The sequence below is a fragment of the Podarcis liolepis genome (genome assembly GCF_965112155.1).
Source record: "Podarcis liolepis genome assembly, chromosome: 9".
In the NCBI taxonomy this organism is placed as follows: Eukaryota; Metazoa; Chordata; class Lepidosauria; order Squamata; family Lacertidae; genus Podarcis; species Podarcis liolepis.
In genome coordinates this window covers 61,141,861-61,168,535 of record NC_139564.1, presented here as the reverse complement: position 1 = coordinate 61,168,535, position 26,675 = coordinate 61,141,861, and the positions used below count along the sequence as shown (strand labels likewise).

Here is a 26,675-nt window from a genome sequence, read left to right as displayed (position 1 = left end):
GTAAGTTAAACAATTTATAAATTCACAGTATTAGTGCTTATTTCCAACCAGTTTACAGGAGAAAAGTAGGCATGGTGGTTTTGGTGTTGCAGTCTTGACAATGAAGAATTTTGATGAATTATGCATGTTTTCAGTTGCAATAAATCTATTTGTTCATCTAAAGTGGCTGGTTTGAAAGAAAAAATAACTACAGTAAACTACAGTAATTTATTTGTGGTTGAATATTGATCATTCGCTAGAAGTGTAGCCATCTTAATCCTCTACTTAAAAAAAAAATATTGCTCACGTAAGGAAATTTAACTGCAGCCTCTCTGAATGAGGCTTTTGGAGTGATACCTGCATACATGCACTATGTATCAGATTTTATTTGCATACTCTTTTATCTTTAGCCATTTGTTTCTTAAAATAGATATATGGGATGGGGATTACCTTTTCCTCTTGCATGTATTTTATAAAGCAAATACACCTGTGCACAATTGGAGCATGCTGTATAGTCTGTAGTTCTTGTACTGTAGTATAAAATCTTGTTTGAACTTGTCCTTAGGAGGTAGATTTTTCTCCTAGTCAAGGCCTTAACTATCTTACCGTATTTTGCGCCCCATAGGACGCTCCGGCCCATAGGACGCACCTAGTTTTTTGGGGGGAAATAAAGAAAAAAAAATTATTTCCCCCCCAGGTGCGGGGCTGGAAGAACCAGGTCGGGGAACAGTGGGAAGGCACGCTCTGCCTCCCCGCTGTCCCCCAAGCTTGTGGGGCTGGCGATGGGGAGAAGTGCGCTGATCCCGGGACTGCAGGCAGTTCTGCGCGGCCATCGGGAGCGGGGCGGGGCTTCGCTCCCGGTGGCCGCACAGAGCTGCGCTGATCCCGGGACTGCAGGCAGCTCTGCACCGCCATCCGGAGTGGGGCGGGACTTAGCGCCCTGCTCCCGATGGCCGCGCAGAGCTGTGCTGAGCCGGGGACTGCAGGCAGCTCTGCGCAACCCTCGGAGCCGGTCTCCCGAGGGTTGCGCAGAGCTTCCTGAAGCCTGGAGAGTGAGAGGGGTCGGTGCGCACCGACCCCTCTCGCTCTCCAGGCTTCAGCGAAAGCCTGCATTCGCCCCATAGGATGCACCCAGATTTCCCCTTCATTTTTGTAGGGGGAAAAGTGCGTCCTATAGGGCGAAAAATACGGTAATTGATGATTAAGATAGGTTTGCAGTTCAGGTTTGCGGTACTGGAGTCCTAAACTGCTTGAGCCTAGGTCATTGGCAGCCAGCATGGTGCCTTCCAGATACAGTCGTACCTCCACTTGCGTATACCTCTGGATACGTAATCTTTGGAATGCGAACACGGCAAACCTGGAAGTATTTTTCCGGGTTTCATCGCATGCGCAGAAGCGTTAAACCATGCACAGAAGTGGTCCTCTGGTTGCGAATTCTTTGGGATGTGGCCGGACCTCTGGAACGGATCCTGTTCGCAACTGAAGGTACCACTGTATTGTGAACTGCAGGTCACATCAGTCCCAGCAAGCATGGCTATTGGTCAGGGATGATGGGAGTTGTAGTCCACAACATCTGGAGGGCACCGTGTTAGCTACCCCAGGAGTAAGTTATTTGAAATAAAAACCTGTCCAGTTAGTAAGAGCATGTACTGAAACCTTCCTGGTGCTGCTGCAGCCTGCATCAACTTATCTTATAGCAACCAGGGAGAGGGCCTTTTCTGTTGTGATGCCCCCTCTTTGGAGTAGCCTTTCCCTAGGGGGAAAAAATGCACCAGTGACACCAGAAAATTAGCATTTTACTCAGACCTCTACTGGTTGCTATTTTTTTTTTATGTTGATTTTTGTACTCATTGTTAATGTTGCCTTGACGTTTTCTCAATTCATCTCTTGAAGATGTACGTGTTTAGGCAAGCATTCCAGAACTTGAACTTTCTGATTACATTGTTTGAATTGGTTTTTTAAAAAACTGTTTTAATTGCTGTGCCTGCAGCAGCCTCGTTTCATAATAAATTTTAATTGTGGATGTCTATAATGTTCTGATGGAATTTTGATGTAATTTAATTTGAATTGAAATGTGGAATTGTATTGTGTGTTTGGATTTTATAATTGATTTTATACTTGAAAATATTTTGGCATGTAAGCAGTATATAAATTTATATAAATACAATACCAATTATAAATTGATAAATACTACTACTAGGTGATATATAAATATTTTCAATAAATGCCAAATAGTAGAAAATTCTGGTATAGTTGTCTAAGGCATCGAGTTCCATTTTGTTTTAAGAATAAATGCTTCAGAGCAAATTATTCTTCTGAAGATTGCCTCTTACGGTGTCTGTAGTATAACCTCTGTGCAACTTTGCACAGCTAGGTATGCAGATAAACAGATCAAGCATCTGAGTGATAAAACGGGAGCAAGGAATAAGCATAGAGTTGTTCAAAGGGAGCCTTTTTAAATGGGTGAGCAGTTTTCAATTTGCATTTCAATTATTGGTGTAGAAAAGTTTAATATAATTTGCATAAATGTAATTCTAAGGATTGTTGCTTCCCCAATCCAAGTGAATAATGCATGCCACAGTAGCTGCACTTTTGCATCCAGTCAGTAATAGGCTTCAGATCTTTTTTCAGTGTTGCAGTGCAACATGGAAGGTGTTTTCTGTGACCTCATCCCACCGACCCAGGCCAAGTACAATGTGGATGGGGCCAGCTAGAAAGGTTCTACTCACCTGATCATTTCTCCAAACCAAGCTGGAGGCTGTTGTGTAGGAAAGTCCCTTGTGATTGGCTCCATCCGTGTGATGCAAGCCCTTGAAACATCATAGCACCAGCAGAGGTTAAAGCCATAACAAAACTTCCACATCACTTGGCTCCCACTCTAAACGTTGGTAGAAAAACCTTTGACAAAAGAATTTACATGCTGGGGAACAAACTGTTGTCAGCTTATGTTGTATCTTATACACCGACTGATTTGGTCACAGTTAACAAATGAAATGAATGAAATCATGTAAAGTACTGTCTTGATATATTCAAACTACCTTGTTTCATTTCCCCCTTAATTTCCAAATCTTTTTTTTAAAAAATAACACGCTCCCCACGAATAAAAAAATCATGCAATGCCTTGAAATTTCATTTGATGGAAAGTATATTATGCTTCTAAAGCAGAGTGGCATACAGTTTAGAAGGGTTAGTTGACTGTTTTGATTGGTTAACTAGAATGTCATTTGCTTGCTTTTAAAAAGAAAGAATTGCTTTTAGGGTTTGAAATCCATTTGTTGGTGGCTTTAAGAAAAATAGATGCCAATTTTGTTAATATTTAAAAATGGGTAAGACCTTCGGAAGTGTTAGATATTATAAAGGAACAACTTCTAAGTTAAAGGGATGTATGTATGGAATTGTATATATATTTCAGTCATTGTGTTTGTATGGTAAATTGGTGTAGTGTTAAATCACCACTAATGGAATTTGATCCAAAAGTAGACTATATATGAAGCAGGCAAACAGATCTTTCTGTGTTTGTGAAAAGCACAAATTGCATCATTTCTTCCTCTGCCATGATTGGTATTGTTATGAATTTGTGGGTGCTAGACACCCTAAATTTCTGGATTCAGTAACTGTTAAAATTCGGGTGGTGTGCAACAGTATCTCTGCTATGCTACTTTCCTGCATAGTGAGGCTGTTGTACAAGGTAGCTGGGGAGAGGACAGACACTGGGGTAGTTTGTCTCAAGCCAGTAGGGAAGGGAAGAAACAAGGGGTCAGCAAACTTTTTTAACAGGGGGCTGGTCAACTGACCCTCAGACCTTGTGGGGGGCTGGACTATATTTTTTGGGGGGGAAATGAATGAATGAATTCCTATGCCCCACAAATAACCCAGAGATGCATTTTAAATAAAAGGGCACATTCTACTCATGTAAAAGCACGCTGATTCCCGGACCAACCACAGACCAGAATTAGAAGGCGATTGGGCCAAATCCAGCTCCCTGGGCCTTAGTTTGTCTGCCCATGGAAGAAACAGTTGCATGTGTGGGAAGGAGGGAGGGATACCAAACCACAGTTTGGCATAGCCTATGAACTGTCAAAGCGAAACCTTTATTTTAATCCAACTTTTGGGAGAGTTGGAACTTGAGTCCAGAATGCATATGTTTTTGTGAAAAATGGACACTCACCAAGCACCCCAAGCTTTGGGAATTCCATTTTAGTGGAGTGGTCAAAGTTGCCATTGGTTGACAGCCAGAATCAGAAGTGGCTGTGTGGATTTAGCTCTCAATGCTAGTTATTTTGCATGGGGGGGGGGCGGCTTCTTGAAGAACCTGTTTCTTGGGGGAAATTTACCAGATACACAAGCATAACTGCACTGAACCTGATTGTTCCTAGAAATGTAAGTCTAACCTTTCTTAATTGGGGGAATTATTGAGGGGACACGGGTGGCGCTGTGGTCTAAACCACAGAGCCTGGGGCTTGCTGATCAGAAGGTCGGCGGTTTGAATCCCCATGACTGGGTGAGCTCCCGTTGCTCGGTCCCAGCTCCGGCCAACCTAGCAGTTCAAAAGCACCTCAAAGTGCAAGTAGATAAATAGGTACCGCTCCGGTGGGAAGGTAAATGGCGTTTCCGTGTGCTGCTCTGGTTTCGCCAGAAGCAGCTTAGTCATGCTGGCCACATGACCCGGAAGCTGTCTGCGGACAAACACCGGCTCCCTCAGCCAATAAAGCGAGATGAGCACGCAAGCCCAGAGTTGTCCGCGACTGGACCTAATGGTCAGGGGTACCTTTACCATTACCTTTACTGAGATTCCCATGAACTTGCTTGCAGTTAGTGAGGAAAGACCTTAACCACAGGTGACCTGCTCAGCCAAACTTAATCTTAGGTAAGTGTGCTGCAGGAGTAAAAAAGATTGGGAAGAGCAAAGTGTCTGTGTGTTCCTTTCCAGGATCCCACACATTCACACTGTCCTGGTAATCTATTGTTTGGCTTACTGTGCTATGTGAATGGGCCATTGTGTGTTAAATTGTATTTTACCATGTAAACACCCCCCAAAACAGTGCTACCAGTAATTTTATATAAACATATAAAGTAGAATAAGTGGGGGGGGGGAATCAAAGGCTTAATTGAAAATACTGATTTTAAACTTGCAGTCATGATAGGGACTACTGATAACTAGTTTTTTGTAGAGTAAAGGTAAAGGGACCCCTGACCATTAGGTCCAGTAGTGACCAACTCTGAGGTTGCGCGCTCATCTCGCTCTATAGGCCGAGGGAGCTGGCGTTTGTCCGCAGACAGCTTCTGGGTCATGTGGCCAGCATGACTAAGCCGCTTCTTGCAAACCAGAGCAGCACACGGAAATGCCGTTTACCTTCCTGCCAGAGCGGTACCTATTTATCTACTTGCACTTTAACATGCTTTCTAACTGCTAGATTGGCAGGAGCAGGGACCGAGGAAGGGAGCTCACTCCATCACAGGGATTCGAATCACCGACCTTCTGATTGGCAAGTCCTAGGCTCTGTGTTTTAACCCACAGCGCCACCTGCGTCCCTTTTGTAGAGTAGGTAGGGCTTATATAGGTAGGTAAAGGTAAAAAGTAAAGGACCCCTGGATGGTTAAGTCCAGTCAAAGGCTACTATGAGGTTGCGGCGCTCATCTCACTTTCAGGCCGAGGGAGCCGGCATTTGTCCACAGACAGCTTTCCGGGTCATGTGGCCAGCATGACTAAACAACTTCTGGCGTAACAGAACACCGTGATAGAAACCAGAGCACACGGAAACGCCGTTTACCTTCCTGCCTCTGCGGTACCTATGTATCTACTTGCACTGGCATGTTTTCGAACTGCTAGGTAGGCAGGAGCTGGGACAGAGCAACAGGAGCTCACCCCGTTGTGTGGATTCAAACTGCCAACCTTCTGATCGGCAAGCCCAAGAGGCTCAGTGGTTTAGACCACAGCACCACCCACATCCCTTCTTATATAGGTAACCACTGTTGGGGATGTGAGGTTTTGTGAATCTGTTCTCAGCTGTTCACCATGAGTTGGATGGTACTGGCATATCTGAATAAACCTTCATCAACCTTTAATCCTTCTATCCATCCATCTCGCACAACTTGTGCTAGATTTTTAACAACAACAGCTCATGATGATAGTATGAGGACAGTTTTGCACATCATTTTAAAATTGGTTGCATGAATCGGGCCTCAGACTCTTAAAATACGTTGCGTTGACTATGTGAGTTTTTATCATTAAACTCCATACCTCCTGTCAAATTTAGGATTCTGCTTTGATGCAAAGCCTTTTTTCAGTCTGCTTATTATTCAGGAGCCGCATATGTTGAGAAATGATGATTAATTACATTGCAAGTTGTTCTGCTGTCTTATCTTTTAAAACAGCATGTGCTGAGCAAAAGTAGAGCACTTGGTTGGCAGCTCTAATTTAATCAATTTAGAAACCCAGTGCAATATGGAAAATCCCTGCTTTTTTAGCCCATGCAAATTTAATGTTAATAGAAGTCAATACTCTGTTTCAACAATTTTGCATGTGTGGAAACAATTAGAGGGGGTATAAATTCTTCAGAAAAATCCACCCACCAAAGCATACCTGGGGTTGCTGAATCTCTAATTGGTTATCTTTTCTAATTTTCAGTGCAATTGCATGTTCTAAAAATTTGTAAATTACAGTTCTTACAGAAGGTTCATACAATGTAAATAATGTTTTAGAGCTGTTATGCCTGCATAATGGTCTAGGTTTCTAGAATGCTAGTAAATATGTATTAGCTGCGGTATCGCAAGAATTCAGACAGTATCAGTTGAAGAGGACCAGCTGACCCAAAGGCTGAGCGTAGCATATACTGATTAAGGCTGCTTATGTGATGCAGGACTGCTGAAGGGACTGGAAGCCCTTGGCCTGAGATTAGCTGAATTGTCTGCCATGTGTGAAATGACTCTGTCACTGAGGTAAAAATGTAATGTTACCAGCCATAGTTTGGGGGAGAGAAGTCTGCAGTGACCTTCCTCTGAAAGGCAGTGCTTGTGGAGTTACATTTTCACATGTATATAAACTTGACTGAAAATGCTGATTCAAGCTGAAATAAAGCACAAACAAAATATGAGCAATTTTTCTGCACCCCATTCAAAAAAGGGGAAATCCTCATGGCTTGTAGTAGTCAGAAAAGTTTTTTCTTATTGTTGATGTTTGCTTTGCTTTGCTTTTTCTTCTTTTAGACAACATTCAATAATTGAAAGGAAGAAACCAAGGGAGGGGGGACGAAGCTGGAGCCGCGCTTGAATTACGTTGCTGAGAAAAAGCACTGTTGGGCCACATCCATATTACTTAGTTACTCTGAAAATGATAGACTATGCATATATGTTAATATACCCTGCCCAAATAAGTGTTTGGAAGTTGCTGTCTATATAAGCTGTACACTCAAACATGGGAAAGGGATTAGTCAGAGAACCTGGGTACTTGCTAGTTCCGAGACACCAGTGATGTGGGGTGGGAAATTGTCCACAGATGCATACCTATGGGTTGACTAGGTTGGCCCCCACCAAGTGTGTAACCCTGGGGGCAGGGGCGCAAAAATCGTGCCTCTCCACTCACATTTGTTTTGTCACATTTGTGTTCCTTTTTGTTCATGTCATTGGGGGGGAAGGCTTCTCCCTTCTAAAGGGAGCCGTCTTGTGTGCTTAAAACAACTGATAAGGGAAAGCCTGCAATTCATTAGCCATCTATTCTCTTTTTTTAAAGTTACATCAATATTTTATAATGGAGAAAGACACAATAGAAACCAAAATTGGAATTGTTCTATGTTCAGTTTACCCTTTATTGGAATGACTCTTACATATGTGTGGTCATTAACTGAAGCAGAATATTTCAGTGGGTTTTGAAATCATAGTGGTGATTCAGTTCTTTCTCCCACTTCTCCCCCCCCCCAATATTTGTAAAGGAAAGGGTTAACAGGATAAGCAACAGAGCCTCTGAGAGAGCATAGGAATTGTGTTCTTTGTCATTTGTGGTTTAGGAAAAAGAGCTTGTGGGCAGTCTCTGAAAGTGCTTTTATACAAGCTGTTAGTGCTGGCAGGAGTTAATGGTAAGAGGATGAGGAGACAAGCGAGAGAAAATGCAGTGGATGCTTTAATGAAGCTGATTAGTGTCCTTCCTGATGAAAGTAGCAATTCAGCCTTCTCTGTTCATTTTCTTTTTAATTACCCCTTCTAATTATTTAGATAAGAGGGCTTCCTACAAAATCCTGTGCTCCATATTTGAATGTGATAGTATTCTCTCAAAAGAAAGAAAAGGAGAAAAAGGGGGAGTGACACCCATCTACTCATAAACAGGCAGACCATGTGTTTCTCTTGTCCTGGTTGGATGAACAAATCTTCTTTATGTGCATTGCTGCTTGCCCTGTTGCCTAGACGATAACTTGCTCTCACTGAAGATGTCTGGCTCTCGTAAAGAGTTCGACGTGAAGCAGATTTTAAAAATCAGATGGAGGTGGTTTGGGCACCAGCAATCTACTCCTAAACCTAGCATCGACTGCCAGCCAGGAGACTTCTGGGACAGAGGACATAATGCAACTACTGGTGGGATAAAGTTCCTGAATCCAGGCACCCTACCACTGCCTTTTACATCAATTGGTTTTCCGAAGTCCAACCAACAGGCTTTCCAGAATTCACCTTCTTGGCCAATGGCATCCAGCTCTGAAGTGCCTACATTTGAGTTCACCGCAGAGGACTGTGAAGGTGCACATTGGCTTGAAAGACCATATGCTGAAGACGGAGCTAGTGAAGAAGAAAATGTATCTGACAGCAGTTCATGCAGGTTGTTACTTCCTTATTGTGAGAAATTAGTTGTGCCCTATATTTATATGCATAAAATGGGGGTGGGGGACACCTTCCATTGTGGTGCTGTAAAAATACTTAACCATGGTGCAGCCAAGGAACTGGAATTCTAACTATTTTGCAGTGTATATATAATGTTTCTTTCACTGGCACTGCAATCCTGTATCAAAAGTATTTCTAAAGAGGCTGGAGATGGAATTTGCATTCTGTAGCAGCTACATTTTCAAGGCTCTGTGAAGAAGGGTTGATGGAACTAGGAGACAGATATTTTAGCTATAATCTCTAGGTATGTTCTGCATTCTAATGTGTTACCTTGACCTATTTTTTTCTGGAAATTACTACTTGTATTCTGAACATGAGGCAGAAACAGAGTAATATTTAAGGTTAGTTTTTGAGGCTCTTTGAACCAGTCTACCTGAAAAAAGGTTGGGTGTCATACTGTAGAGAATATATGACTGGGGTTGCATTTATAGTAAAATTAAAATAATATTTTGACATAACATTATGTTAGCTGAACATTTTAGGTATTTTGTGGTATTTGAGACAGCAATCCTATATACACTTACCTGAGAGTAAATCCAATTGCACTTACTGAGAAGACATATACTTGATTGCTCTGTAAGAACTTACCCTACTGTATTTATTTCCCTATAGAATTTTTTTAATTGCAATTTTATTTTGGGGGGAGGTGTCAGGTTTTCTTTTATCTTCTTTAATTTATTCAGCTGTATACTACAGAAGTGGTACTTTTAAAATGTATTTTGCTACTTTGCACTTTGTAATGTTGTGTATTGGTGAAGCTGGTTGCTGATTGATCCCTCCAGTCAAAGTGTATTTGCATATTTTTATTTGAGTTTTTGCACTGAGAAGAAATCATATTTCAGAAGAGTAGGAGAGTTGGAAGGAAAAACACAAATTTGACTTATTTTTCAATGCATTTTTAAAAAGTGCCATGTGGAAAAATTGTATGGAAGCTGAAGGTTTAAATCCAAAATGTTTGAAAAAGTAACTAGGTAAATAATGAATGTAGATGGCTAGAGTAATATTTGTACCTCAGGCTACATGGACTGATTTTAGTGTTTTAAAAAACATCTGTTTGGTGTTTGTACAAAGACATTACTGTTAGTACACAAATTATTTGCAAGGTGTCAAATGAATTCTGTAAAAGAAAGGTCCAATTCTTGCAGAGATGTTTCTCTGGACTACAAAGCAGCACAGAAAAGCAATTCTGGTTTCTTGGTGATCATCATTAAGGTGGTGCAGGGGCTGGTTAAATAATAAATGTGGAAGAAAACATTAGCATCTCTCAAGATACAGCATCCCCAGATAATAGAGATACTGTATCCCCACCACTACTTCCATTTGCACTTGCAAACATGTTAATGTATATGCAGGTTAATGGGCACGATCCAATCCCATATTTGCATGCAATGGAAGATGACTGTAGAGAAGTGCAAAGTCTGGAGGTCAAGTGTACATCCCATTTATTCATCCAGCCCTCTGTAGCTGTGTGAAGTTACAAAACAACACCAGGCATGCTACAATAAAGTGCTATACACTTTCCAACAAGGTGCCAATCCATTCTTGCAGTTCTCCCCTTATGGCTGCCAGCTCCCAGCCCAGGCATGCATTTTTGCCAATAATCACAACATGCTCAGTGTCCAGCTGCATCTACTTGATTAGGAGTAAGAGGTCCTGCTGTGTGAGATGTGGCCAGCACGTGTGTCTCTGACCCTACAGGATTTATCACTTTAGCTAAGAAGAGGTGGAAAGGTCTGGTAGAACAATGCACTCAGGTCTTAAGTCTGCTGAAGGTTGGGTCCAGAGTGGTCAAAGCATTCAAAAGGCTTCCTTCTCCACTGTTCTGGCTGCTTAGATTGCCTGCCTAGTTAGGACTTTTTGGGATTCCCCCCTTGTGATGCCACCTTCTTGCATGAAATCTATTGGCATGGGGAACACCATGTAAGTAGACATTCATCTCTCTGTTTATAAAGGCTGGAGTTTTGCCAGTATTTAGTATTTTTTTCCTTCATCTTTTTTATTTTACTTATTTTACTTTTACTTGCTGTCAACAATGAGAATTTTGGTTGTGTTTTCTTGTAAAACAAGGCATAGCTTTCTTCATTAGAAATATGTTCTGATGTCAAAAACTTTATCAAAATCTGTTGCTTTGTAATTTTTACTTAAGAGATGAGTAGTGAAAGATGAATAAAAACAAAAACAATGCACACCTATGTCTTTCATTAGCATTTAAATCTCCTTTCTCCTATGGATCTAATGAAATGTAGACTTTTCCTGTGGAATTCCATTTGTAGTGTTACAATTAATAGGGACCTAAGACATACCAGAAATTGCCTAGACTTCTGGAGTTGGATTACAGAATTACTGTAGTATCTTAACAGCAGAGATGCCTGCAGTTCCAAAACAGCTAAAGCTGGTAGCTGAAGCATTCATGTAAATAAAAGTTGTGATGATAGTGTCAATGTGTACTACTATTTGTTCTGGGGATAATTAAATTACCTGCTATGTTGCTGGAAATAGAACCTAACCTTGGTGTAGAAGATTGTCTTTAGCAACCTCTCCTGGGTGCTATTTCTTGAAAAATGTAAAATTATGGATGTAAAATTTAGCCAAAGGTGTTGTCTACACCTTGGTGTTCAGTTGTAGGTTATGCACATACTTGAAAATGGTTGAAATGATTTAGTTGCTTTATAATGATGTATTTTCTGTTTGTTTGTTTGTTTGTTTGTTTGTTTGCTAAATTTGAGTGGCTCTAAATTATCTTATAGATATGAATTGCAAAAGTCTCAGGACAAAGTTAGGATTGGAGAAACCGATTTTTCTCTGGTTTATGTCACTTTCTCATGTACCCAGAAGTCCATTCTATCTTGTTTCTGCATTAATCTCATGCACAAAATTGCACATTGAAGCACATATCTACATTAATTTTCTACCAAAATATGTATTTTTTAACCTGTTCTGATTTTCTTTTAGCTGAGAAGTGGGAAATGCAGTGGATAGCCAAGTTTGATGTATACATTAATTTGGGAGGTGCAATTTCTAGTTGAATTTGTAAAGATCAAGTTCCTCAAGTATCCCTAAACTAATTTGGCAAAAATAATAAAAATTACATGCCACTTTGAGATCTTGCATACTGTATATGGTTATAAATAAACCTGTAGTGAAGTGACAGTTGCACTCTCTTACATTTGTTCATACTTCAACTGCACTGTGTGTTGTCAGAAAAGATGTTTCTCAAGCATCTTTTTTTCAAGATCTTGTATATGTGCTTTATGTGGGTGTGGGTACTTTATTTGACCCCCTTGGTTGTTGTTTGCAAGGATAGAAGATAAGAAGTAGAAGGGCTCTTGTGACCATACCATGCTTTTCTTCTTTAAATTAGCAGGATTTGACAGTAGTGTGTTTGTAACAGATTTTAAGTGTTCTTGAACAACAGACTTCACACAAGACAGTGGGTGATTTCATTAAATTGTATATTTAAATCACCTAGCAAGTTTGCTCTTATATTCACCGCCAAGTGAACCAGCTGCTTGTGCCTTATCAACTAAAATTCACGTCCCTTTGAAAGAGTCCTTTGAAAAAGTCTCTGCGCTTGAAATATGTTAGGATGAAAATATAAAATTTAATTAATATTTTTATGTGCACCTTCACTCTTACAGAAGATTTAGGCTTCAACCTTATACGCAAGTACTAGAGAGTATGACCTATTGAACTTAAAGGTAAAGGTACCCCTGACCATTCGGTCCAGTCGTGGACGACTCGGGTTGCGGCGCTCATCTCGCTCTATAGACCGAGGGAGCCGGTGTTTGTCCGCAGACAGTTTCCGGGTCATGTGGCCAGCATGACTAAACAACTTCTGGCGTAACAGAACACCGTGATAGAAACCAGAGCACACGGAAACGTACAGCTTCCGGGTCATGTGGCCAGCATGACTAAGCCGCTTCTGGCGAACCAGAGCAGCGCACGGAAATGCCGTTTACCTTCCCGTAGGAGGGGTACCTATTTATCTACTTGCACTTGCTTTTGGCGTGCTTTTGAACTGCTAGGTTGGCAGGAGCTGGGACCGAGCAACAGGAGCTCACACCATCGCGGGGATTTGAGCCGCCGACCTTCTGATCGGCAAGCCGTAGGCTCTGTGGTTTAGACCACAGTGCCACCCACGTCCCTTTCTATTGAACTTAGTGGGGCTTTATGTTCAGGTTAGTGATGTGAATGTTGGGAAGAACATAGTTGCGCACGTATTCGTCTATGTCATCTAGTGAATGCTACCTTGGAGTCCATCAGCATAGTTGTACTACACACACACACACCCCTCTGCACTCACCATAGCACAGAACAACAAACCATAGTTTGGCATCAAAGGATTGAGCCTGTGCTTGTATACTTTCTCCTCCTTCCTTCGGATGCTCTGCTTAATTATTTAGTTCCTGGCTTGCAGCTAACCATCATTTGCTGTTGCAGCCAAGCACCAAAACCACATTTTGATCCTGGCTTTCAGTCTTCTTTGACAAGCATAAACCATAGCCTTCCTGTTCAGATGCATTGGCAAACGGATTTGCTGCAAATCAGAAGTTTACTAATTTCATGTATTCCCCCTGTACAAAATTGGCAAGCACCAGCATGACTAACTTGGCTTCCTATAGCATCACACTGACATTTTGTGAACGTTTTTTGCTGTTTAAAACAGTGTACATAAGCTGTTTCTCCTCTCCAGTGCTAAAGCATACAATTGATTAGATATGCTTTGGTGCAAACAGAATCCTCGTTTAGCAAGACTACCCTCTTCCACTGCAGAACATTGCATCATTGATGCTGGGTCAGCTCTAGTGCCAATTGTAGCACTAATCGAAAAATGTGGGCTTTTGGAAATTGTATGGAATGACCCTCCTTTGTCATATCATTGACCTTTTTATTGTTACTTTGTAAAATATCAGACCTGCAGTTGCCTTATTCAAATGTCAACAAAATTTGAGTATCCTGATGTGAACTATGGTATTATTTTCACCTTTACACACAGGTATTAAGGCTGTCATAGAACCATAAAGGCTTATATTACCATGTTCCTAATTGTGGTTGCCCGACTAACTATAGCCAAACACTGGAGAACATTAGCAGGCAATTTAATCACAAGTTAAATCAGTTATCCCATATACAGGTAATTTAATGATGGAATGGACTACCCAGATAAGGAACTTGGCCTTGATAGAAAGTATAACGCACACAAAATGGTGCTCTGCAGACTGGGAAAGTTTATTCAACTTGGTGAAGCTTGATAGCTTATGTGACTATGAAGAAACATGATTTTTGTCTGCCTGGCTCCCATGGTTGCATTTGGAAAAGTACTCTGGGTTGATTTTTAATCTTTTATTTCATTGATGGCTGACCTGTCTGGGGTGTGTGTGTGGAGGTTGTGCAGAGGAGGCTTGTTTCCTTCTTGCTTATTTACCTTGAGTTCTTTCTGTATTCTGTGAAAACAATTTAAAAATGCAGTTTGCGCCTGCAAAATATTCAGTGTGGACATGCTGCTTCATCAGTGCATGTCCCATAATATCCTGCTGAAATCCACAAATGTTCTCTGTGTGTCTTTCCTGCTTTTGTTGTGTTTTAGTGCTTCTCCAGACGCCAATAATGTGAAAACACTGGGGATGCATTGCATAACAAGTAATAAAACTAAATGATGTGTAGGTAGTCCTGTATAACTCCACCACTGATGCACTGTTATTGTGTGAATGACAGCTTGCAGAATAAACCCACACTCGTTGGGGGGGGAGGGACATGACTCTTCTCTATTGTGGACTCTGTTAGAAGTGGATGACGGCCCTTCTCTCAAGCATGTATATAGTCATCACTCATTTGAAGGCATAGGTGGGATGGCATCGACCCTTAGCTTCTTCCAGTCAGCAATGTGTGTGGTTTTTTTACTCCATGGGAGGAGGCAAAGATGCCCTGCTTTCACAAACATACTGCCTGCAGCCTTGGCTGTAGCTGAGCCTCCTGCTGCTCTGCTTCTCGCTGGCGTGGGAAGACATGTTAGAGGTCACTGCTGCTTTCTTTCTACCATCCATCTATATATCTTCTTAATAGGCTGTTAATTTTGAAACCTAATTATGATCACATAATTGCCAGTGGCATTAATTGCATCTTTGCTGAACAATTAACCACTTTTCCTGGCATAAGATGTTCATTAGCATGGTGCTCCAGTTGCCTTCAGAGAGATGGCTGGAGCTCATAAAATGATGCTTGGACTTTAGTATCTCTTTGGATGTATGTGCAGGAGAGTGTTTTTGTTTTGCGTACACTTAGCAGCAAAACTGTAAATAAAATAAACTGCACTGTAAAGAAGTCTTTGTTAGCTAGTCTGACTTCTTTGGTATACTGTTCTATAAAAATACTGTCATGTACTTTTAAACCATTTCCACAGATACAGCTAGTTTTATATTGATATAGAGAAAAAAGTTCAATGGGAAAACAAAATTGCATTGGAAATGCAAGAAGGGAGTGCAAAAGGCATTAAAATATATATGTATTTTGTTGACCTACTACTTAGTTCATGAATTGTGGTTATTCTACATTGTATGGTTGCTTTAACTGAGTAGCACTTGAAAGTGGAAACTGAATAATACAAATGGAATACAAAGGCAGTTTGCAGTGTAGAACAAACTGGCATGCCTTTGTTGGTGGGAATGCAATGATTAAATGCTGGAAGAATTATAACTTTTTAAAAAAAAAATCCTCATGATATGTGCCATTAGTATCCAATCTTTTGTCAGTCACAGCAAGTCTTTTATGGAAGAAGCTGTTAGAGATTCTGTACTTTGTCAAAAATGCCTACAAATGAATTAGTCTATTATTTTCTGAAACGCATAATACAAGCATCTTTTATCTCAGGCTGTGAATATGAGTTTAAAATATATATCTTTTGTGCTTCCAGGACTTCTAGTAGCAGCCAGACTCTGTCATCGTGTCATACGATGGAGCCTTGTACATCCGATGAATTTTTTCAGGCTCTTAACCATGCAGAGCAAACCTTTAAAAAGATGGAAAACTACCTGAGACACAAACAGTTATGTGATGTAGTATTAGTTGCTGGTGACCGTCGGATTCCAGCACACAGGTAAATATGCAATTAGACTTTTCTTAAGTTATAACAAACTTCCCAAATTGACTGTTTGAAAAAGTTCCATAACTAGTCCACTTGCAATATGTTCAACAGCAATTCAAACCCAGAACCAAGTCCTTGAATTCCAAACACCCAACCCAAAATCCAGAAAGCCCAAAATTTTTTTAAAAAATTTAACTTACGAAATGGCTGCAAATCACCAAAGTCTTCAAAATCCTCAAATGGCTGCAAAAGAAGTTTTGGGAAAGCTTTAAAAATCACCAAAGTCTTCAAAAACCTCAACTGTTCCCCCAGCCCCTCCCCAACTGTTGCAAACCCCTCCCCAACTGTTGCAAACCCCTCCCCAACTGTTCCCCCATCCACCCACCACACAGAAATTCAAACTCAGAATTTTTTTTTTAAAAAAAACCCAACATGGCCCAATGGTCACAGAAAACCATAAAAATTCAAAAAAACAACAACACACAAGCTCCCAGATTCTTGCAAACCCCTTCTGAACTGTCCCCCCAGCCACCCACCACACAGAAATTCAAACTCAGATTTTTTTTTTTTCAAAAAAACCCAACATGGCCCAATGGTCACAGAAAATCATACAAATTCAAAAAAAAAAAAAAAAAACCACACAAGCTCCCAGATTCTTGCAAACCCCTCCTGAACTGTTCCCCCATCCACCCAGCACACAGAAATTCAAACCCAGAACTTCTTTTCAAAAACAACCCAACATGGCCCAATGGTCACAGAAAATCATAAAAATGCAGAAAAAAACCACACAAGCTCCCAGATTCTTGCAAACCTCTCCCCAACACCAAGTCCTTGAATTCTAAACACCCCAACCCAAAATCCAAAAACCCCCCAAAAAGTTTTAAAAGTTTAACTTACCAAACAGCTGCAAAAGAAGTTTTGGAAAAGCTTCAAAAATCAGCAAAGTCCTCAAAAACCTCAGAAAAGGCCACCACACCGCGTGCAATGTGTTGCTCCTCAAAGTCAAGTCGCAACTGCACCTCTTCCAGCAATGCACCCTGGGTATTAACGGTTTTACGAAAAAGGAAACAAACTTGCAAGACGTTTTCGTCTTGCGAAGCAAGCCCATAGGGAAATTCGTCTTGCGAAGCAACTTGAAAACGAAAAAACCTTTCGTCTTACGAGTTTTTCGTCTCGCGAGGCGTTCGTCTTGCGGGGCACCACAGTATCATAGTTTGTCAAGTTCAAAATGTTTTCAGAAATGACATTAATGTGAATGTCATTTTCACATCTTTTGTTTCATATGATTACAGATTAGTGTTGTCTTCTGTCTCGGACTACTTTGCCGCCATGTTTACTAATGATGTAAGAGAGGCAAGACAAGAAGAAATCAAAATGGAAGGTGTTGAGCCAAATGCACTATGGGCTTTGGTGCAATATGCATATACAGGTAATGAAAGTGGCTGGTAAAGTTGTCTAATGTATGTACATTAGTTTATTTTATTAGCTTTCTCACCTGCTGTGAAGGGAAGGGGCTGTTTACTCAAATATCAACAAAACCCAACTCCTGATACAGTGGTTCCCCCAAATCTGTACTGTCTCATTTATTTCCTCTTAACTCACCAATAACCTGGTAACTGTGGGGTACAGGCCACAAAGCCAACCAAATATAGATGTTTATTCTGTTTTGCGGTATTGGTGTTTATTGTTAACCATCCTGATAACTTCAGTTATTAGCAATGTGAAAGTATAAGTAAATATATAAATAGGGAAGACTGCAAAAACTCCTTTTTGGCCCAGGAAAGGATTTGAGTGAAAAGGCCTTCCTTTTGACCTGTCTGAGCCAGGCTCATCCCTGTACCAGCCAGGGACACAGCTCAGACCTGTAGTGGATGTAGCTGGAAACCTGGCAGTTAAAGTGGCAACTCAGCTTCTTTCCTCTATGCACCTCCAACCTCATGAACACAAAGTTGTCCTTTCTGGAGGCTAGGAGTCTAGCTTATGAGAAAAGACTAGGTGCATTTGGGGTTTCTTCATTTAGACTTATGAGAACATAACAGATAGAGGTTTGTTAAATGTTGAATGGTGTGGAGAGAGTGGGTTGGATTCAGACTAATTTGCACTTCCACTAAATTCCCATTGAAATCAATATAACTGGTCATGACTAACTTCCCATTGATTTCACTGGGACCCAAGTTCCACTAATTTAGTCTGGGTCCACTCCAGAGAGCTTTCTCTCCCCTCCCTTAGATTGGTCTGATCTAGCAGAGTTGCTCTTGTAATATTATTATTTCCTAAATACCTTAAACTTCTTTCTGACTCTTCTAGGTCGCCTTGAATTAAAAGAAGATAATATTGAGTGCCTGTTATCTACAGCATGTATTCTTCAGCTCTCTCAGGTTGTAGAAGCTTGCTGTAAATTTTTAATGAAGCAGCTTCATCCATCAAATTGCCTTGGAATCCGGTCCTTTGCGGATGCACAGGGTTGCACGGATTTGCACAAAGTAGCCCACAATTACACCATGGTAAGTTGTTTATATGTGCATCTACTGTCTGTTTATTAAGGAACATTGCTTTAAGGCGATCATTCTGTCAGAGCAAGTATTTTGGCTTGCCAGACCGAATGATCCCCCCTCCCCCACTGTTCTGCAAGTTCTTTGACTCACAAAAACCAATTTCAGTGGTTGCAGGGGGAGGAAAGGGACAGAAAGTCCCACTGCTCAAGCAGAAACTATTGTGCAGGGCTTCCATTGGTGGGACCCATTGAATTCTGCTCTCTGGATTTATTTTATTTTACAGGGATCTAGGGAAGAGAATAACAATGTTTTGGGTACTGCAGAATATGTCCCCTGAATAGCTGGCATGGCTTATGGATAAGATAGTGAGCTGGAAACTCCCAGCTCACATAATCTCTGCTGTCAACTGATTTGCTTTGGGCAAGCTGCTCCATGTCTGACATGAAAAATAAATTTGCCTACCCTAGGGGACTGATGATTGCTGGGATAATGATATTTGTGGTGATGATATCTGAAGTGCTTTTAGCACTTAGAAAGAGCGTTCCTGTACACACACACACTTGGGATGGGTCAGTCAGTTCTGACATTCGTTTGGTATTTTCTGTTCCACTTTCATCTGGTATTTTCCTTTCTGATTCAATTGGTTTAGCACACTCACTGGCAAAGCAATCCAAAGTTTCAGTTGCTGTCGCTGAGGCTTTCTGGAGCTGAGTTGCTCATTGCAGCAGCAGTGGAAGGGTGGGCAAAGGGGACAGGCAAATCAGGCAGGATCCTTGCACCAGCAGTTGGTCTCGCAATGAATCTGTGCTAGGTGTGAGAGCAGCTCAGATCAAGTGGATTCGAGGCCAGCTCAGTTCCACCTTCAGAATGCCCTGTTTTGGGACTTTCTGTCATCAGGGATACTGCTGGCAGGCCTTCCACCTTCCTGCACTTTCAGGCAGAAGGGAGAGATCTGGGCCAGTGGAGTGGTAGGAGGCTGGCAGAAGCAAGCAGAGGAATGCCGCTGCTCAGTCCAACCCTCCCCTCCAGCCTGATATGTGTATGGGGGTTTGATTGTAATCTAAACAATAAATATTTTTCAGCTGATTTAATTATATATAAACTTTTGATGTTCTTATTTTTCAAATTTTTCAAATACGTTATCTTTTATTTTTATTGTGTGTTTTTTTTATACTAGTTCTCTGTTTTCCACCCTGCGCTCCTTTGGGATGAAGGGCAAGTTATGTATTTAATAAATTATATCAGTATATTCAGAACAACTTGGCAGATGTGTGGTACAGAGATAAACTGATCTCTGTGTTCTACCACTCACCTGCCATCTTGCTCTCAAGTTGGGTTACTTTTGCAAAATATGAAATTGGTCCTCAGTGCTTCCACAGATTTGTAGCTATATGGTGAACCTGTTGTAATGTGTAAAGTACATGCTCTGAGCATCTATACAAGAGAGCTTAGTGGTGCCTGGTATTCAGAAGTATGTATTCTATTTGGCTATAATAGCTAGTTGCCATTGGTAGACCCTTTCTTCACGAATGTCTCTAATCCCTTTTGAAACCAGCAGCCGTCCTTGCATCTTCTGGCAGGGAATTCCATAAATCAATCATCTTATGCAAGTAAGTACTTTCTTTTGTCTGCCCTGACCTGTTGCCAGTCAGTTTCATTGGGGTAATCCAATGCAGGTCTAGTACTTTGCACTTGATCCTTCACCTTTACTTGCCCACATAATAATAAGTAGGTTTGGACACTTCTCCAGTAGCACACTTTGAGCATAATGTACTCTGGCACAGTTTCAGAGTACAAATAACTAAGATTGAACTGATTGGGGGGACAGATCCTGCTACACTTCCTGTGCATGTGTGCATAGGCTGAGAGAGTAGACAGTACTCTGTTGAGCCTATGAGAATAATCCATGCACAGATTCAGTATCCGCAGTAGACTAGTTTGTTTCCTTTCCATCTGTCTGAGTTCTGCCTAGAGTAATGTTAGACTTAAACTGTTAAAGAATTGTTCCTACTTTTGCTAAAGATTTCATCTCAAGAATTCAGACAGGCAAGGTATATCCTTTCTGTTTTTCCCAGTGGTTCGTGATCGTTTGCCTTTCTACCTTTTGTATGCTTTTGATGCACCATTTCCTCTTTTGTTAAGAAGCTTTTGAGACGTATTATAAAGCTGTGGCCATTGAAATAGCTACCTTGAAGCTATTGACACTGCAATAAACAGTGACACAATTATAACCTTTAATAGTTTGACAGGAATGAAATTTAAATTAGTTGGATTTTAGAAAGCTATTTTCCAGAGTAATTAGTTGTGCTAGATGAACCCTTCCAAGGGCCTTTTTTAATGTTGTTTAGTTCCAACAGAGACGTGAAATTCAATTTTAGTAATAATGGTTTGAAACGAATGTTGCCATGGAAACAGAATAGAAATCTGTAGTTCAATTGAATGTTCATGTAGAATAAATCCCCTACTAATTTCATTTGCTTAAAAACTGCTTAAAAGCAAGGAAATGTTGGCACTAAAAACAGCAACCATTTTATGTTTATTATAATAAGTGTGCAATGTACCTATACCAATGCTAAAACACTGTACCTTATTAAAAGCAGTTTATTGTGCATTGTGCTTCAAATGGTGGTAAATAGCAGAAAAGGCAAAGTAGGGAGCATTTGTGCATGCTTGCTTCATTTGTTTATTTAAAATATTTACACTCTGCCTTTCCTCAGCGTCCTTTAAGGAGGGTAATTAGTAAAATACAACTCAATACAAACAGTACAAAGCTGTGTTTTCAGAGAAATGTTACCCCATGCAGCACAGGTTGAACTATTTCTAGACCCCCTATTCTATGTTGTCTTGTCTGGATTAAGTTTTAGTTTTTTTCCTATCATTCAATCTATTACCAACTTCATACACTGGTTCAGCACTTCCACAGCTTCCCTGGAATGCGATGGAAAGCAGGGAGGGAGGGAGGGAGGGAGAGATGAGTGTCATCCACACATTGGTGGCACAGATTCCAAACATCTTTATGACATCCCAGCATGGCGGACAAACAAAAACCCTGTGGAACCCCACAGGCCAACAGCCAAGGGGGTGAGCAGGAGTCCCCCCCCCCAGAGCCTCTTTCTGTTGCATCTCCACACTGTTTTGCTTCTTATGAAGGCTTTAAAAATATTAATGTACAATGAATGTGAAATATTTCTAGTTCCATTTAAACCTGTTTTGGCATTCCAGTTGGCCCTGTTCATATGTAGCCTTATCTAAGGAGCTGTTTACTCCATGTAGGATGTGTAAATATATGCAGTTAAAACATCCAGTCTTATAAAAAGCTCTTTTGTAAGGCTTTTATATGAAACTAGGAGTTGTTCAATAATGCAACTTCACAATTAATTTTAAACAAAAACAACTGTGTGCAGGCCTGCCAAAGATTCAGTTGAAGTATTTCTTGGTTTACGAGATCTTCGAGCAAGTAATCTCAAGAGGACTGATCTAAACTAATAAGCTTTCATTAATGGAACAATGCGTTTAGTGTTGAAAAGGTTGGCATGGTTTCGTTTCACGTACTGAAGCTTGACATATAAATAAGTAAGACAGATTTCAGTTCTGTGTCACTTCCGTTTACAAGAGGGTGTTGCTCCTGTATTAAAATAATATAATGTTCCTCAATTTTTATACTCTATTCATTGCACTGTTCATTTTAAGCAATAAGATTTATATCTTTATTATATTTTTAGAAGCCCAAGTGCAGAATGTGATGTGTTATACAAAATTCAGTGTTCCACATTTTAGCCCTTATGGTGGCCAATAGGAGCTTGAAGTATATGATATAGTTGATTTTACTTGCAATGTTTTTGCAAATTTTCTGTAGGTGTGTTGGGAAATGGAGCTTGGGCTGAAGTCATCTATCTATACTCACTTGCTAGGGAGTAACCCCATTGAACATAATAGGAATTGACTTCTAAGTAAATATGCATAGATTGCATTGCAAGAGGGAAATTGATGACAGTAAATGGGAAGCATGAATTCATTCAAACCAAGTGCAGTCACTAAGTACTAGGGTGTAGGAGCTGATCTGCAAAACCTAATCCTAGTACCTCTCATTCCCTTCGAAGCTCAGCATATTCTCTGCTTGTCTTCAGGCAGATCAGTGTTATGGTCTGCCTTAGCTTAGCAGATCTGGATCTGGTCAGTGCCAGGATAGGTATACTACATGCATGGCACCATAGGTTCCATGATAGAGTAAAGGTGAGGTATAAATGTGAGAAAAATAAATAAATGTTGGGCAGATGGTTAAGAGTCTAGAGCTTTCATCCACATTGTGGTCTTCTCCAAGTATCCTAAGATTTCAGTGACAGACTTTTAATTGTTCATTTGGGAGGTCAGTGATTTATGATGCATCCTGGCACAAGTATTTGAGGGCTATCTCCATGGATACTTTCTGACCCATGCTTTAAGTTCTACACATGTGGTCCTACTAGTTCTGTCATTAGTGGGCAAAAGCCATGGCCTTTCTTCTGACAACACCCCATCTATGAGACTCCCTCCTGCTCAAGATCTAATTTCTCCCCACATTGGTGGCATTAGGAATCAACTCAAAATGTATTTATTTTGCCAGGCTTTTAATGGTTACGTGCAAATTGTAATAGAAATGTTTTGACTCTGTGTTGTTGTTGATTTTTTCATGAATTTTAATTTCTCTCTGTGTGTTTGATTTGAGCGCAAGGAAGCAGTACCACACAGGGGCCTTACCTCTCATCCAGAGACAGCAGCTAGGATAGAAATAGCAGTGCAATGGAAAGAAGATCCCAGTCTCCAGTGACATTGTGATTTTATACAGACAGACCTGAGGCATAGGAAGCTGCCCTATATCAAGTCTATTTGCCCAAGTAGCCATCTACTCTGACTAGCAAAGGCTTTCTGAGGTTTCAGATAGAAAAGATTTTTCACCATTCACATCACCTGCTACCTGATCCTTTTCCTTTTCTGTTCTGTCTTTTCTGTTGTAAGCCTTTGGGTAAGGACTGTCTTGTATTTTTAATCTGTGCACTGCAGTTTATAAATGATTAATAATAATATAGTTTAGCTTCTCTTTATGTCAGTTTGTGAACCCTATATTATGGGAGATTTGTCCCCAGTTTATAATTTTGTTCTTTACTCTTTATCCTACTTTCGTTTTCTATTTTGTTCTATGTATTAAATGTATCTTTCATTATTTGATGTAATGTTGAAAACACCAAATAAAAATTAAAGATATGAAAAGAAAATACATGGGCCATATCTGATGACTCTTAAAACTCTTAAGTAATGGCTGAATAAGATTTCCAAGAAGTGTGTGGTATGCTGCAGACTATTACTATTAACCCTAGAATAGTGGGCATCTGTCTGTCTCAAGAGACAATGGAGTGTGCCTCCAGGGGAGAAGTCAAACTGCTGTGTTAGCAGCACCAAAATGACCTGCCCGAGGCACAAGCCTGGGCAGTATGTATGGAGGTCCTGGGCTACCCACGTCCCAAGAAGATCGTTGTTATAATGCCCCAAGGTTATCATAAAAAATTCCTTCCAGTAGCACCTTAAAGACCAACTAAGTTAGTTCTTGGTATGAGCTTTCGTGTGCATGCACACTTCTTCAGATACCATGCATGCACACGAAAGCTCATACCAAGAACTAACTTAGTTGGTCTTTAAGGTGCTACTGGAAGGAATTTTTTATTTTGACTATGGCAGACCAACACGGCTACCTATCTCCAAGGTTATCAGTCAGAGGGAATGCTCGTTCTCTGGACCTGCTCCATAAAACATAGTGCCTTCATTTATCTTTCTTCTTGCCAAAAATTCAAAATTTTGCACAAGCCTTCAACACACTGATTCAGGGAAGAAAATGCAAATCCCTGTACAACATTAAAAAAATTCACAAAGGAACATGTAGCTTGTGCTACTTTCTGCAGACAAATAATTTATCTGGGTAGCTTTTGAGTGCTGAACGAAGCTTCCTCTGTTTGTTTTCTTTATATTCTTCCTTTCTCCCATGCCACCCAAGGCAGCTTACAATTTTAAATATACATAAATGCTACATATGTTACAAAATAAATAACAGGGTTCTCTCGGGAGCTGAGAGCATGAGATTGCTGGCCTACGTCTCCTTGCTTCTGCTTTCCTTCAAGGACACACAGCCCTTAAGTACCTCCAGGGAAAGGGGAGGCTGCCCCAACTTTTCTTAAGCAACTCTTTAGGAGTTGCAGTTATGTGCATCCTGACCTGGACTTCTTCCCTTCTGCCTTTCTTCAAGGCGCACAGGTCTTCGCAAATTTAAGCTGGGGTTGTAAGCTTGTTGTCTGGCCCACCACTGTTTCCACCACTGCAGTACCATACCTACCAGCACTAACTCCAGAGCCATGGTGGCAGCAGTTTCCTGCCATAAGGGCCTGAGACTGAAAAGAGGTAAAACTTCTTGGCAAAACTGGAGTGGGAAGTTACATTAACAAGCAGTGCTTATTTTCCAGCATACATATCCACCTGCAGTTATACTTTACAAGGTCTGTCTCCCCATTAATATCGAGATGTTTTGTTTGTTGAACTTTGTAGGATCATTTCATGGAAGTAATTAGAAACCAAGAATTTTTATTGTTACCAGCCACTGAAATTGCAAAGCTTTTAGCAAGTGATGATATGAATATTCCAAATGAAGAGACCATCCTCAATGCATTGCTTACATGGGTGAGACATGATTTGGAACAAAGAAAGATGGATCTCAGCAACCTCCTGGCATACATCAGGCTGCCATTACTTGCACCACAGGTAAATAAATGCCTGAAATCTGTATAGCTGTTCTTTCATCTTTCACCAGTTGATACCAGTAAATTAAGGTGATATGGTTTGGTTGCCTCCCACTTGGAAACCTCTGCATTCATGCAGGGAATCAGCTTACCATTAATACAGTGCCACCAGTAACACACTGTGGTAATGTAAGCTTTTAACAATTAGGGAGCAGTTGCCCCGAGGACCTATAGCTAAATTGGTTCTTTTATAAATAAATGTTTGTTTTGAACATCTTTCATATTTTACATTTACTCAATGTTCTTAAGACAAAGATTCTGATTAATTTTGTATATGGGTCTTGTGTAGGAAAAGAAACTAATTTGTGTAGGAAAAGAAACTAATAATGGTTATTCTAGAGCAGCAGTAGGGAATTTTTTTGGTTCTGTTGGGCAGATCCATCAAGGGGGGAAATTTGACGTCAAGGGGGGAAATTTGACATGTGGGCAGCCCCACCTGTTGGATCACCTGATGTCAGATGATTTGGTACTTTGAAGTTCTGATATCCAGACTTCCAAGCACTGTCCAGACAGCAAGGTTCATCTGCCCCCATCACCAATCAGAAAGCAGATTTGGCTTCCCTGTTTTATCAGTTGTCCATCCTTGCTCCAGGAGTGATTTCTACTGAAACCACAGCTAAAATTGACTGTGTCCCCCATTTTAGCAGGGGTTTCAATTATCAGGAAGCGGTTTGGATCAACTGATGCCTGGGGAGTTCAGTCCTGCTTTCTTCAGGAAAGGCCAAAGCCTTTCAAGGTATGAGCTTTCGTGTGTAATACACACTTCATCAGATACTCATTACCAAACTAAAAGCTATGGAGAGACATGGTCCGAATAGGGATACTGAATTCATGTCCCATTATACATACTAAAGCTAATTTTGGTCATCTATCCCTTTAAAAATCCCTTGCTGTTCCCTATGGAACCAACTGCCATAACAGTCATCAACTGTTATAAGGTTGACGCGACCTCTGCTTCAGAGTATCTGAAGATGATTTTTTCATCTTTCATCTTGTTATTTATTATGACTATGACAGATCAACATGGCTATCCACCTGAATTTGTAGCATGTGGTTGAAAGTGACCAAGATCAAAACTAAGATAGGCAGTATGCTGAATTATTAATGGTTTGCATACAGCAAATGTTACATACTGCAAACTGAAGCAAGATTCACTAAATCAAGAATCACAATAATTTATTCAAAGGAGCCATAACATTATGGGAGAAGTGTTATGTTGAAGCCAGTACTGGTATGTTAGGAACAAAGCATGCCAAGTCTACCTTGACCAAGGTTTATTGGTCTTTGTTGAAGACTGACACAGTACAATGTGATTTCCGTCTGTATTCTGTTCCTTTCATTATAAAGTGTTGTGGAGGATGGCAGTGGTTGGAGTCTAGCAACTAGATAGCAGTACTGTATAAAATTTTATCTGTATGTTTGAAAGATCATAAC

At 40.6% G+C, this 26,675-nt stretch overlaps 1 protein-coding gene and 1 long non-coding RNA gene across 4 annotated transcripts in view; both read left to right on the top strand.

Moving 5' to 3' along the window:
• Positions 1-26,675, top strand: part of LOC310686438 — a 425,293-nt gene that overhangs the window by 191,255 nt on the left and 207,363 nt on the right. The gene's annotated exons all lie outside the window — the stretch shown is intronic.
• The window catches only part of KLHL5 (kelch like family member 5), a 46,321-nt gene that overhangs the window by 9,536 nt on the left and 10,110 nt on the right, over positions 1-26,675 (top strand). For 2 of the 3 annotated variants that reach the window (XM_083459922.1, XM_083459923.1), the window contains exons 3-6: positions 15,755-15,937; positions 17,218-17,354; positions 18,233-18,429; positions 24,991-25,203. In XM_083459922.1, coding sequence (XP_083316048.1) covers positions 15,795-15,937; positions 17,218-17,354; positions 18,233-18,429; positions 24,991-25,203 — 690 coding nt within the window. In that variant the 5' untranslated portion in view covers positions 15,755-15,794. Of the gene's footprint in view, positions 1-8,299; positions 8,783-15,754; positions 15,938-17,217; positions 17,355-18,232; positions 18,430-24,990; positions 25,204-26,675 lie in introns of those variants that run through there. The other variant, XM_083459921.1, reaches the window with a different exon arrangement.